Source organism: Chlorocebus sabaeus, chromosome 12 (assembly GCF_047675955.1).
Source record: "Chlorocebus sabaeus isolate Y175 chromosome 12, mChlSab1.0.hap1, whole genome shotgun sequence".
Lineage (NCBI taxonomy): Eukaryota > Metazoa > Chordata > Mammalia > Primates > Cercopithecidae > Chlorocebus > Chlorocebus sabaeus.
Genome location: NC_132915.1, coordinates 111,852,167 through 111,865,904, shown reverse-complemented (window position 1 = coordinate 111,865,904; position 13,738 = coordinate 111,852,167). Strand labels below are relative to the sequence as shown.

The 13,738-nt window shown below is 49.9% G+C and overlaps 1 protein-coding gene across 1 annotated transcript; it reads right to left on the bottom strand.

The window, feature by feature from the left end:
- Positions 1-4,700: 4,700 nt before the first annotated feature.
- On the bottom strand, positions 4,701-10,653 carry PAEP (progestagen associated endometrial protein). The gene is made up of 7 exons (XM_037987005.2): positions 10,370-10,653; positions 9,849-9,988; positions 9,389-9,462; positions 7,098-7,208; positions 5,933-6,037; positions 5,645-5,661; positions 4,701-5,274 (listed from the first exon to the last, which is right to left on the bottom strand). The coding sequence occupies exons 1-6, from the start codon at positions 10,580-10,582 to the stop codon at positions 5,645-5,647; spliced, it is 660 nt and encodes a 219-aa protein (XP_037842933.2). The 5' UTR covers positions 10,583-10,653; the 3' UTR covers positions 4,701-5,274.
- Between the last annotated feature and the right edge of the window lie 3,085 nt (positions 10,654-13,738).

The following is a 13,738-nucleotide window of genomic DNA, read 5'->3' as shown; positions in this document are numbered from 1 at the left end:
TATTCCATGCAGTAACAGCAAAATACACATTCTTTTAAAAGGATAAATTTATCAAGAGAATCCGTGAATGCAATGAATCACAGTTTTATAATGCGTGGAGCAGATGCTGATATAACTGAAAGGAGAATCGCATAACTCCACACTTGTAGCTAGAGACTGCAACTCTCCTCATTCAGTAACAAAGAAAAAGCTGACAGAATATAAAGATATAGAAGGCTTGGTCATTGTCTCAACCAATTAACTATCAACCACCTAACTTGGGTTGCACATTCTTTCTAAGAACACACAGGACATGCGGCAAGGGAGGTTGTATCTTGGACCATAAAACAAGTTCCCCCAAATTTAAGAAAATTGAAATCATATGAATTGTATTTTTGTCAAATAGAAATCCATAGCAAAAGATATAGGAAAAATCTGCAAATATTTGGTGATGAAGATGTCAATTGAAGAAAATGATTGACAAGTCTCAATCATTTTAGGAAATTTATTTGCCAAAATTAAGGATGCACCCAAGAAACAGATCTATGCCTTTTTCTGAAGATGATTTTGAGGGCTCCAAATGTAAAGGAGAAAGGGTGGGATATTGAGAAGCACACAGTTTTCATATAAACGGAAGGGGAGGGGCAGAGGGAAAATGTGGGGAATCTGCATTTTACATAAGATAACACAGACACAGTGGGGCAGTGGAACAATCAGATATGCATTTGTGTCTGGCTGGCTGGGGTGACTGCACCTGCAAAGATAAGCTAACAACTTGCATCACTATGATGAAGTTCTGACAGCTCACCAGGAATTTCCTTGTGGGCAAAATAGGGGGAGGTGGGTAGCCTTTCATCTTGTAGCCATCTTCTTTAGCAACCAAAGTGGGGAGGCAGCTTTGTGTGACCCAGTTCTCACCTTGACATTTCCCTTTGGCTAAATGAGTTTGGGTCCCCAGATCTAATTTCCTTTCACAAAACAAACTATATTTAAGTAGCCAATGGATGAATTTCACAAGGAAAATTGGAAAATATTTTGAGTTGAGAAAAAATGAAAACAAAATATGACCAGGTATGGTGGCCTCTGCCTGGAATCCCAGCACTTTGGGAGGCTGAAGTAGGAGGATCACCTGAGCCCAGGGGTTTTCTCTAACTGGGCAACATAGCAAGACCCCATCTCTAAGAAAATAAATTTTTTAAAATGTTATAAAAGAAAATATATTAAAATATGTGGGATGAACTAAACCAGTACTTTGGAGAAAATTTATAGCATTAAATATTTGTATTCAGCAACATGAACATCCTCCACTCAGCAATCTGAGCCAGCATCTGAGTAACTAGAAAAAGAATGGTCTAAAACAAAGCAGGCAGGAGGAAATAAACACTCAATGTAATAGCTGAAATCAGTGAAATAGAAAATAGAAAAACAATAGAGAAATCAATGGAACTGAAAGTTAGTTTGATCTTCAAAAAGATTAACGAAGTGGATAAATCTCAAGCCAGACTAATCAGGCAAAAGCAGACAGCTGACACCAATGATTACTCTCAGGAATAAGGAAAGGGGACACCACTACAGACCCTATGGACATTATAAGGATAAAAAGAAAATACTTTGAATAACTTGATGAAAATAATTTTGAAAACTTGAACAACATGGATAAATTCCTGGAAATATGCAAAGGGCCAAGTTTATTAAAGAAGCAATGGATCACCAGAATTGACCTTACAGAAATGGAATTTGTAGATACAAATTTTCCTAACCACCCTCCCCCCACACCACCCTCCCCACAACAAGATCTCAAACCCCAGTTGGCTTCACTGGTAAATCCTACCATTTGAGAAAGCAACAATACCTTTCAAAAATTCTTCCCTAAATTGCAAACAGAGGGACATTCCCTAACTCATCTTATGAGGCAAGTGTTACACTGATACCAACGAGTTACATACTATTTCCTACATAAGACCTGCTTTGCTACTGAATTGAAATAATTCCCTTATCCACTATTACATTTCTACAATGACTGTGATGTCTTCTAGATACTATTTTGTTCCTCCTGTCTTTTTGTTTTGTTTATTCCAATCACAATGAAAACTCTGTATCCCCCTTATCCTCTAGTGACTATAAATGGCAAGGGCTTGGCTACTCCTAAGCCCCAAGTTACGGCATTATCCTTTCCTGTCTCCCTAAGGACACACCTCCGTATGTGAGTCCTCCCTCAACTATCTACTTCCTATGTGCTCTCTGTTTCATACTGAGCTCTGACTGATAGAACACTAATATCATCACTAACATGGATGTGACTACTGGGTTGAAGTAAGGATTTCTTGGCAATGCCTTTTGTTCTAGAATATACTCCAAAAGAGATCAAAGTGTGAATAAACTGGGGTACCATCAGAGTGAATGAGATGCCGGGGTCTCTCTGCAGGCCCTGGCAGCAGGCAGCTAGGTAGTTGTCATGTAGCACAATTAACATCTTCTGAACAACACAGTGTGTGTGAGGTCCGACCAAAGATTTTGTAATGCGGATGTGTGTTCCATCCCTGTTTACAGGCACTAACACCGGAAGTGATCAAACCTCACATAGGATTGCTTCGCAGCCAGCCGAGAAAAACACATCAGTAGAAAAAACTACCTGTAGCAGTTGCTTTCCTCTGAAATTGTCGATTTTAGAGTTTACTTTCATGTGTTGGTTTGTTTTTCATTTTATGGCTTGCCACCTTTTACTTTTTAATTTTATATTTTAAATATATAAAATGCTAACTGGTTCAAAAGTTAAAACTGCATAAAGGTTACACTTACAAAAGGTTGACTTTGATTCCTACCCTCTCCATGCATTTTTTTCCCCAGAGATGACCGTACTCATTAATTTCCGTTCATTCCTCTTGTTTTTTTCTAAATAGGTGTGGACAGTCTTAATTCCATTCTTTCTTACATGAAAGTCAGCACAGTCCGTGTACCTGCCTCTTCGCCTCATTTTTCTCACTTAATGGCATGTGCTGGAAATTTACTCTGTGTCCATTTGTAGACAACTTAAAGGGAAGGGGTTTTAATGTTTTTAACAGACTCCAGCATCTGCGGAGAAATCATAGTATTCTTGATCCTTTAATTACACAATTATGTCCAGAGATGTCTTCTGGGGGTGAAGTTCATGTAGACGCCTCTGTGATTCTCTCACTGTGTGACTGGGTTCCAGGGGCACCGATACTGTTCAGGGTGTTTGCATCGACACACAGGGTGGTGTGGTGATGGAGCCAGCAGGTGCAATGGTTGTGTGTGTGGGTATTAGATCCCCTGCCATTCCATGTCCCATCCACCAGCTGGGCAATGAGACAGTTAAGGGCTTCTGCCCTGTGGGCAGTCATGAGGATGAAATGGCTTATTTGGGTTTTTTGTTGTTGTTTTTTGAGTGTTTTGTTTTGTTTTGTTTTGTTGGTTTTTTTTTTTTTTTTTTTTTTTTTTTTTTTTTTTTTTTTGTGACAGAGTCTTGCTCTGTCACCCAGGCTGGAGTGCAATGGCGCGATCTCAGCTCATTGCAACCTCTGCCTCCCAGGCTCAAATAATTCTCCTGCCTCAGCCTCCAGAGTAGCTGGGATTACATACGGGTCATCTGCCACCACGCTCAGCTATTTATTTTATTTTATTTTATTTTCAGTACAGACAGCATTTCGCTATGTTGGCCAGCCTGGTCCCGAACCCTTGACCTCAGGTGATCCGCCTGCCTCGGCCTCCCAAAGGGCTGGGTTTACAGGTGTGAGCCCCCATGCCTGGGTTAAAACGGCCTGTTTGTTATACAGACAGTTCAGAAGTTCCTTGCTGCCACACAAGCGCTAGTTACTCCTAGTAGGGCCTGGTTTTGTGGAGTTTTGATGGAGATATTTTCCTAGCATTAGAAACAAGTGTGGAATATTTGCACGTTCCTCACGCCTGGGACTGTTCACTTTGCCTGGTTTCATCTGTTCCCAAAAGGAGCAGGAGATCTCCGGCCCTTGCCTGGCTGCTGTCAATGCCGGGGGCCGGGCTGGGACACAGACCCTTGACCGCGTATGTCTGTCTGCCTTGAGAAGGGTCCTTACCTACTCTGTCTCTAGTTTTCTCTGATCTGTTTTGGATGCTTATATTTGCCTGAAAGCATCTCTTTTGCATTGTAAAAAATATATTCTAGAGTCAAATAGCATAATCCCTTATGATTCTTGTAATCAATTTTCTCTTAATCTGTGGTCATTGATAGTTGCTAGAATTTTTTTTCCCAGGTGTTTCTGACAGGTGAGCTAAATCCCACCACGCCCACCCCTTCCCTACTTTGGGGCACAGGTGCATGAATTTGACAAGTTTCTCTGATTTTGTCATTTTTGCTTGTATCTTCCTTAATTCTATTTTCTTATTTTCCTGATTCTAACGCTTTTTTTTTTTTCCTAACAAGAGCTCATTACAGATTTATTGATTTTAATTTTGTCTTGCTAACCCATTTCACTATTAAAGACTATGAGTTTTCCTCTGGGCTCATCGATTCTGATAGAAGTGTCCTGGTTTTATTTTTCTAGACATTTCATAAATTTTGTGAAAGTGGACCCTTTTATTTTGTAGATAAGAAAGTTGAGGTCTTTTCTCCACCAGAAGCTGCCCCCGGGTTTGTAGCAGGTCTGGCTCCTGGGCCCACCCCCCACCCTGGACCCTCGTCCCTGAATCCCACACCCAGCGGTGACTGCGCGTCCAGACAGAACATGCGGCATGGATTTATTAATAATCTCTGCCAGAGACTGCCCCCAGGGAGCAGCCCCCCCACGCCCGCGGTGCAGGTGTGCAGCAGGAAGGGGATGGGGACACGGATGACCACGCCATTGTCTTCTGAGGTGTGGACATTCTTTGAAAGGGCAGGAGGAATTCCCACTGCTCTGGAGGTGTGGAAGGGTGGGGGTCTGGTCTTCCTGGAGGCGGAGACGAGCTGTTGGGTTACTTAAGTAGAGGGAGGAAGAGCAGGGTACTGTGGGGGAGCCCTGGAAGGACGTGGGTGGGCTTGAGGACACCCCCTTAAGAATGCTGCACTGAAATCCCAGCACTTTGGGAGGCTGAGAGGGGTGGATCACGAGGTCAAGAGATTGAGATCATCCTGGCCAACATGGTGAAACTCTGTCTCTATTAAAAATACAAAAATTAGCTGGGCATGGTGGTACACGCCTGTGGTCCCAGCAACCTGGGGGTTGAGGCAGGAAAATCGCTTGAACCCAGGAGGTAGAGGTTGCAGTGAGCTGAGATTGTGCCACTGCGCTCCAGCCTGGTGACAGAGCGAGACTCCATCTAAAAAAAAAAAGAATGTGGGACTGAGATATACAGGTCCCCAGCTTCTCATGCCTTCCATGTAACCATTCTCCCTCCTCCTCCTTCAGCCCCCATCATTTCCAACCAACCCCAAAAGAAAGCATGAGGTCCAACTGTAGGGCACGAGCCCGTGACTTATACAATGGCTACAAGACACATGCTGGGCTGGTGGACGGGGAAGTCAGCAGCCTGGCTTTCTGGAATCATAAGATCAGACCAAAGCTCATTCCTTCAAGGTCAGCCCTGAACTGGACACAGTGGGGTCTGTCCCAGCAGCCCAGAGAGGCAGCTGCAGATAGTGGGCGAGGTTGATACATTACCCAGGAGGCAGGACCAGGCAGGAGCTCACCTAGAAATGGCACGGCTCTGTGGGAGGAGAGCGGAGAGTGGAGGCGTCAGCGAGAGAAGAGACAGCTGGGGACACAGCAGTCCCAGGGCTAGAGAGGGGAGTGAAAAGATGGTGGGAGGGGGTGGGACCCCACCTCAGAGTGGCTCTGCACCCCAGGAGGCTGGGGGAGAACTAGGGAAGGGCCAGCAAGGAGTGACCTGAGTACTACAGAGCCAGCAGAGGGCTCGGGCTGAGAAAGAGGCAGCTTCTTCTCCAGCCGAGGCTGGGCGTGTCCTGGGCGGAGCTCACCTTCCGTCTTTCTCAAGTCCAGCAAGTACCACAGACGCTTGTGCAGGGGCCTGAAAGCTCTGATGAATCCTTGCATGATCTCGTCGTCCTCCACCAGGACTCTGGCTGTGGAGGAGGCTGGGTCAGTCCTGGGTCCCTGGGGCTTCCATGAGAGCTGGGGAGCTCCAGGGGCCCTGCTTGAGGAGGGAGGGCAGAGAAGGAGGCCCCAGTGCTCCCAGGTCAGGCAGAGTTTAGTCTGGAGTAGGTCCCTAGGGCGGTCTCCGGGGCTCTGTCCACCTGGCCTCCAGGTTCCCTGTCCCCAGCTCCCACTCCTCAGCCCAGCCCCTTCTGCTCCGCTCTGGGCAGCGCTGGGGCCCGCACAGCTCAGGATGGTGTCTACAGTGTCACGGGAGGAGACCACAGTGCCTGCTTCCCCCAGTGCCCGGCTCTCACCAAGCACGGCTGAGGCCAATCAAGAAGACACCTGTGTGACCTCAGAGGAAACGGTGTGCTGGGAAACACAGGGGAGGGCTGTGCCTATGTGGCTATTTTAGTATTCCTGGCCTTCGTTTGGTCGAGAGCATCATAGGTTTCAGGGTGTTTTGACTGGATGTCCAGTGAGTATTAATCTTTCCACCAAGCCCAGCCCCTTGACTGGCGACTGTCCCACTGGCCCCATATCAGCTCCTTGCTTTGTCAGAGGACTCGATAAAGCACTGGAGAAAAACAGCCTGACCGGGCGTGCTGGCTCATGCCTGTAATCCAATCCCAGCACTTTCGGAGGCTGAGGCGAGTGGATCACTTGAGGTCAGGAGTTGGAGACTAGCCTGGCCAACGTGGTGAAACCTCATCTCTACTAAAAATACAAAAATTAGCCAGGTATGGTGGCACGCGCCTGTAATCCCAGCTACTCGGGAGGCTGAGGCAGGAGAATCGCTTGAATCTGGGAAGCAAAGGTTGCAGTGACCCGAGATCACGCCACTGCACTCCAGCCTGAGTGACAGAATGAGACCCTGTCTCAAAAAAACAAAATGAACAAACAAACAAATAAAAAAAGAAGAAAGAAAAAATCAGCCCACAGGCACCGAGGTGGACAGGAAGCCAGTTGTCAGCTCCCCAGGGTTCCCAGGCATGGACGTAGCTGCTACCTCTCACCCACATTGAGCTCCCATGCTGTGAGACCCACCCAGGTACTGGCATATCAAGCTCTGGATGCAGGTGGTGGTATCCTTTAGGCAGAGAAACAGGAAATTGTCGTAGTCAGTATCAAGCAGCATAGCCTCATTCGCTCCCATATCTGGGGAAAGAAGAGAAGAACCAAAAGGAAAATGAAGCCTCCATCTCAGCAGAGTCTTGGGCAGATGTGTGGACGTCCCACCACACTAAGTGGCTTCCTCGTCCACTGACACCAGGGGACGTGGCTCCTGGGGTGGGCCATGGCTAGGGAATCCAGGGAGAAAAGGAGAGAAGAGGCAACATGGAGGACCATGGAGCCCTGGCTGAAGGGGAGAGGCCAGGTGTGCAGGGGAGAGCCAGACACCAGAGGCAAGCAGGCTCTGACCTGGAGAGATTCCAGCTAAGAAGTCACGTACAGGTGAGGACAGCGGGAGACGGCACGGGAACAGTGCAGAGGGGTGGGAAGAGGGAGAAGAAATGGACCTTGGAGAGTGGCTCGATTCTGGGGAGGGCAAGCAGGGTCAGAAGGGCCTGAGGCAAGTCCCAAGCATAAGCAGCAAACTGTGTGTGCTGGGAAAATGTGCCCACGAGGGGATACGAGAGCCCAGACCCTGACCACCTCTGTCTTTTAAAAAAAATAATAATTAACAAAATAGAACAAAATGTCGCAAATTGTTAGGGAGAATTCAGTGGAGCCAGGACGTGCTGTAGCCCCTCTTCCCGCAACGAGGCTGGGAGTGCGGCCCAGGCCAGATCTGCAGCCCCACCGTCAGCAGAAGGCAGCCAGGCCCGCGGGAACAGCAGCCCACCTGGCCACATGCTCACCTGCCCACCTGTTCACTTGTTCACCTGTTCACTTGCCCACCTGCCCACCTGGCCACCTGCCCACCTGTTCACCTGCCCACCTGCCCACCTGCCCACCTGTACACCTACCCACCTACCCACTTGCCCACCTGTACACCTACCCACCTACCCACTTGCCCACCTGTATACTTACCCACCTACCCGCCTGCCCACCTGTTCACCTACCCACCTGCCTACCTGTATATCTACTACCCACTTGCCCACCTACCAACCTGTTTACCTACCTTCCTGCCCACTTGTTCACCTAACCACCTGCTTACATGCCCACCTACCCACCTACTCACCTGCTTACCTTCCCACCTGCCCACCTTCCCACCTACCCACCTGCCCACCTACCCACCTGTTCACCTACCCACCTGCCCACCTGTTCATCTAATCACCTGTTCATCTATCCACCTGCCCACCTGCCTACCTTCCCGCCTACCCACCTGCCCACCTGCCCACCTGCCTGCCTGCCCGCCTACCCACCTGCCTGCCTGCCCACCTGCCCATATGCCCACCTGCTTACCTGCCCACCTGCCCACCTTCTCACCTGCCCACCTGCCCACCTGCCCACCTTCTCACCTGCCCACCTGCCCACCTGCCCACCTTCTCACCTGTCTACCTGCCCACCTTCTCACCTGCCCACCTGCCCACCTTCTCACTTGCCCACCTGCCCACCTGCCCACCTTCTCACCTGCCCACCTGCCCACCTTCTCACCTGCCCACCTGCCCACCTTCTCACCTGCCCAACTTCTCACCTGCCCACCTGCCCACCTTCTCACCTGCCCACCTTCTCACCTGCCCACCTGCCCACCTTCTCACCTGCCCACCTTCTCACCTGCCCACCTGCCCACCTTCTCACCTGCCCACCTTCTCATCTGCCCACCTTCTCACCTGCCCACCTGCCCACCTGCCCACCTTCTCACCTGCCCACCTTCTCACCTGCCCACCTGCCCACCTTCTCACCTGCCCACCTTCTCACCTGCCCACCTTCTCACCTGCCCACCTGCCCACCTTCTCACCTGCCCACCTTCTCACCTGTCCACCTACCCACCTGCCCACCTTCTCACCTGCCCACCTGCCCACCTTCTCACCTGTCCACCTGCCCGCCTACCCACCTTCTCACATGCCCATCTGCTTGCCTGCAGCCTCCCTGGCCTGTTGTGAGGCCAAAGTGAACAGTGCACACAAAGCGCCTGTCCCCCGTGCCTGGGCACAGTGCAGACCCACATCCAGTCACTGTCATGCCAAGAATTAGTGCATCCCCTGCCCTCCAGGTAAAATATGCCTTTAGGGTCAGTATCGGGTTGACTGGAGCAAACACTCTGACTCCCTGAAGCAGAGAGAGTTGGCACAGGCCAGGCCCCACTCCCTCCTCCCCTGGCAGAGCCGCTGTGGGACAGCGTGGCCAGCCTGCCAGCACTGAGCCAGCGCTTGGGGCCTGGGGATGCTCACAGTTGATCTTGAACTTCTTCGGATTCTCAGTCTTCTCTCCAAGGACCTTCTTCTCAACACAGCTGTTGTTCTCCCTGGAAGGTGGTGACAATAGAATGAGTGGCCACTTGAATTGGAGTTGCCCTCACTGTCACTCCTAAAATCAGGTCACCACAAGAACTTCCCTGGGTCCCAGGAGCACCGCAGCCCACAGCCGCCCAACCTTCTCCTCAGTCTGACCTGGGGCTGCACCGTGTGGTCAGCTGTTGGCCCAGAGCCTGGGGCAGGGGCTCCAAGGGGACAGGAAACATCTGGAGCCTGAGTTTTCCACCCCACCCTCATGCAGGGGCCACAGTGAAGCCCCTGGCATCAGAAAATGCCTGGGGCTGAGTCCAGCTCCGCTCACCCCACCCAGTCCTGGACCCCTGCGGGGGGAGACCGAGCCCCCACCTAGCCCCAGTCCCAATGACTAGGAACCCACCATCTGTGCAGAATGGTCTCCAGGTGGTCCTCGGGGGTGGGCCACAGCGAGGTGACGTGGACCCTCAGAGCAGACTTCACCGTCACCATGAGGGAGATGTTGTTGGTGGCCATGGCCATGGAGTGCCAGGTCCCTGCCAACTGAGGGGGCCTTGGGCTACACGGGGTTCCCCCCCACCATGGCTCTCATGGCAACTGGTGCAGGCAGGGTGGAGTCTAACTGGGATGGGTACAGTGAGCACTGGATGGTGGCCTGTTGTCTACCAGACACTGGGCTATGGAAATTCACCAGTGTGTGCTAACTCAGGAGTGTTCCAAAGCCCAAATGACGAGTCACCTAGGATGCTGGGAAACCAGAGAGGCCACCCTAAAGATGGAGAGCAGGGCTGAGGGGTTCCTGATGTCAGGGCATCCATTCTGAGCCTCCTGTAGGTTTCTGAGACTCTGGGCTTCCCACCTGCCCGCAGCTCCCACCCACCCCAGGCTTCCCACGGTACAGCGCCCGCTCCCCCAGCCTCAAACCTTCGGGAACTCCAGGTTCTGCTTGGTCTGGGGCATGTCCGTGGCCTGGACACTACAGACCAGGGCCACGCCCAGGGTGAGCAGGAGGCATGGCATGGCTGCAGCTTTGGGTGGCTCTGAGCTCTCGAGCAAGAGGGATGCTGAGGCAGTGTGGGCTCCGGGGGCCTTATGTAGGAGGAGGGCAGACAAAAGCCCTGCCCACAGCCTTGTCATGCGATTTCTCGAACCTGTGACTCATCCTCGGCAGTGTCAAACAACGATGACAACAAAATACTAAGCATATGCTTACTATACAGCCTGGCAGTTTTACTCCTGGGCATTTATCCCAGACAAATGGGATAAATGGACACAGAAAACCCTGCATACAATTGTCCACAGCAGCTTTGCCTGTAATAGCTAATAACTGGAAACCACCATCCGTGAATGAACAGCTAGACAGACGAGTACATCCACCTTATGGGAGACTCAGCCATAAAACGGGGTGAACTGATGATACCCACAGCAGCAGGAGGACGTTCAAGGGAACTACACTGAGTGAAAAAGGCCAATCCCAAAAGGTCGCATACTCTATGACTGTTTATACAATATTCTCGAAATGACATTATAGGAATTGAAAGCTGATTAGTGGCTGCCAAGGGCTGGGCCTGGGGAGTGGGTGTGTCTCTAAAGGGGTAGCACAAGAGACCTCTGTGGGGATGGAACCATTCTATATGTTGATTGTGGTGGTGGTTACACACATCTACACAGGTAAAAACTTGCATAGAACCACACACACAAGCAAATGTAAAACTAGACGGGCGGATCATGAGGTCAGGAGATCGAGACCATCCTGGCTAACATGGTGAAACCCCGTCTCTACTAAAAAATACGAAAAAAAACTAGCCGGGCGAGGTGGCAGGCGCCTGTGGTCCCAGCTACTCTGGAGGCTGAGGCAGGAGAATGGTGTAAACTTGGAAGGCGGAGCTTGCAGTGAGCTGAGATCCGGCCACTGCACTCCAGTCTGAGCGACAGAGTGAGACTCCATCACAAGAAACAAACAAACAAACAAACAAAAACAAACAAAAAAACAAAAAAACAAAAGCAAATATAAAACTGGTGAAATATGAGTAAGACCTGTAGACCACATCCACATCAATTTCCTGGTCCTGCACGACGTATGGTTATGTGAATTTTCGCACATTACTTATGTGAAGTCTGACTGTAGCTATGCACAGCATGCAAAGGGCACACAGGACCCCTCTGTACTGTTTTTGCAGCTTCCCATGAATCTATAGTTATTTCAAAACAAAAGCTACAACACAACACAAACTTCCCCTCCTGGCTAAGGTACAATAGCAGGTGTCTTATTTATCCACCTTAAACAACTAGAAGCCCAGGAGATTTCGGAAGCAGTGCTTTTTGGATATTTGACAACAGGCAGCGAAGGATTGTGATCCCTGAGAGATGGACATGAGCACTGAGCTCTGTGACCCCAGCAAGGCCTGGCTCAGGGCAAACGAACCCAAACAGATCCCAGGGTCCCATCCCACACACACTGAGGAGAAGAGTATTAGAGTGCGGGGAGGTGGAGGGACTCAACTTTGCCGGGCAAAGCTTCGGAGAGGAGAGGCTGCACGGAGCACTCAGGAGACACACAGAGGGGCGGGGAGGAAACCTTGGAAATGGTTAACTGAGTGACTCTTAGAACTCACACAGCCGAGGAGAAAGCCTTCAGAATACACGGGGCAGCAGGCAGAATTCTAAGAAAGAGATTGCATTGGTAGCGGGGTTAGCAAGGGCTGTTCTGAACCTAACTGAAAACAATTAAAAGCAAGTATGGGGAAGATCCAACATGTTAAAACAATTTAACTGCAGCCACACACAGTCTAACATTATTTAATGAAAAACAAAATTGAGTGTGTTGTTTCTTGCTGCATAAGAAATTGTCTCCAAACACAACAGCTTCAAACAACGATTTCTGAGGGTCAGGAGTGGGGGAGTGGCCCAGCTGGGTGGTTCGGGCTCAGGGTCTGCAGTGAGGCTGTGGTCACGTTCTGGGCCGGGACTTTGGGCTCTGGAGAATGTCTTGGAACTGGTGGGCCACAATGGCCAGTGGGAATTTCAGGCTCCTGCCACGAGAGCCTCTCCCTGGGGCTGCCTGTGACACGGTTCCCCACCGCAAGCGGTAAGAGGAGCAGTGGGGCTGATGTCACACTCTGTGTCTGATTCACGCGACATCCCTTCCTCCTTGTCATAGCTATTAGAAGTGGGTCACGAGGTCCAGCCCATACTCAATGGAAGGCATCACACAAGGGAAGTCATCCTGGAGGCCAGCTGCCACGTCAAGAAACCAACAACGTGAAATCCACAAAGTAAATATGACATCCAGTTAACAATTATCAGGCAGGCAATGAAGCAAGAACATACGAGACGTAAGCAGGAGAAAAATCGAGCGATAGAAACAGATCCAGAAATGACAGTGACGGTGGACTCATCATATCAGGATGTTAAAGACCCATTCTACATATCTCTACATGCTCAAGAGGGTACTGAAAGGCAAGAACCTGATGAGAAGCAAAATGGGAGGCATGGAAAAGACCCAGGAAGGAAAACAGCACGTCCACGGCGGAAAACAATGGGCAGCTTCTTAGAAAGTTAAACACATCATTATCCCATGACCCAGAAACTTTGCTTGAATTGAAAACAGGAATTCAAACCAATAGTTGTGTGTGTGCGTATTTGTGGCTGCACTGTTCAGAAGAGCCAAAAGATGTAAACAACTCAAATGTCTATCAAACAATGAGTGGATAAAAAGCATGGGGTTGGCGGGGTGAGGTGGCTCGTGCCTGTAATCCCAGTACTTTGGGAGGCCAAGGTGGGTGGATCACCTGAGGTCAGGAGTTTGAGACCAGCCTGGCCAACATGGTGAAACCCCATCTGTACTAAAAATACAAAAATTAGCCAAGCATCATGTTGGTGTGCACCTGTAATCCCAGCTACTAGGGAGGCTGAGGCAGGAGAATTGCTTGAACCTGGGAGGCGGAGTTTGCAGAGCCGAGATTGTGCCACTGCACTCCAGCCTGGGCAGCAGAGCAAGACTCCATCTATAAAAAAAAAAAAAAAAAAAAGCACAAAAGCCTGGGGTCTATTCATACAGTAGAATATTATTCAGCTATGAAAAGGAACAGGGCACTGGTCCATGTTACAAACATGGACGAACCTTGAAAACATGCTAAGTGAAAGGAGCCAGTCACAAAACGTCACATGTTGTATGATTCCGTTGATAGGAAATGTCCAGAACAGGTAAATCCTTAGGGACAGACAGTGGGGGGCCAATGCTGCTGGAGACGAGGCTTCCTTTGGGGGCGACGGGAATGTTTTGGAACTACA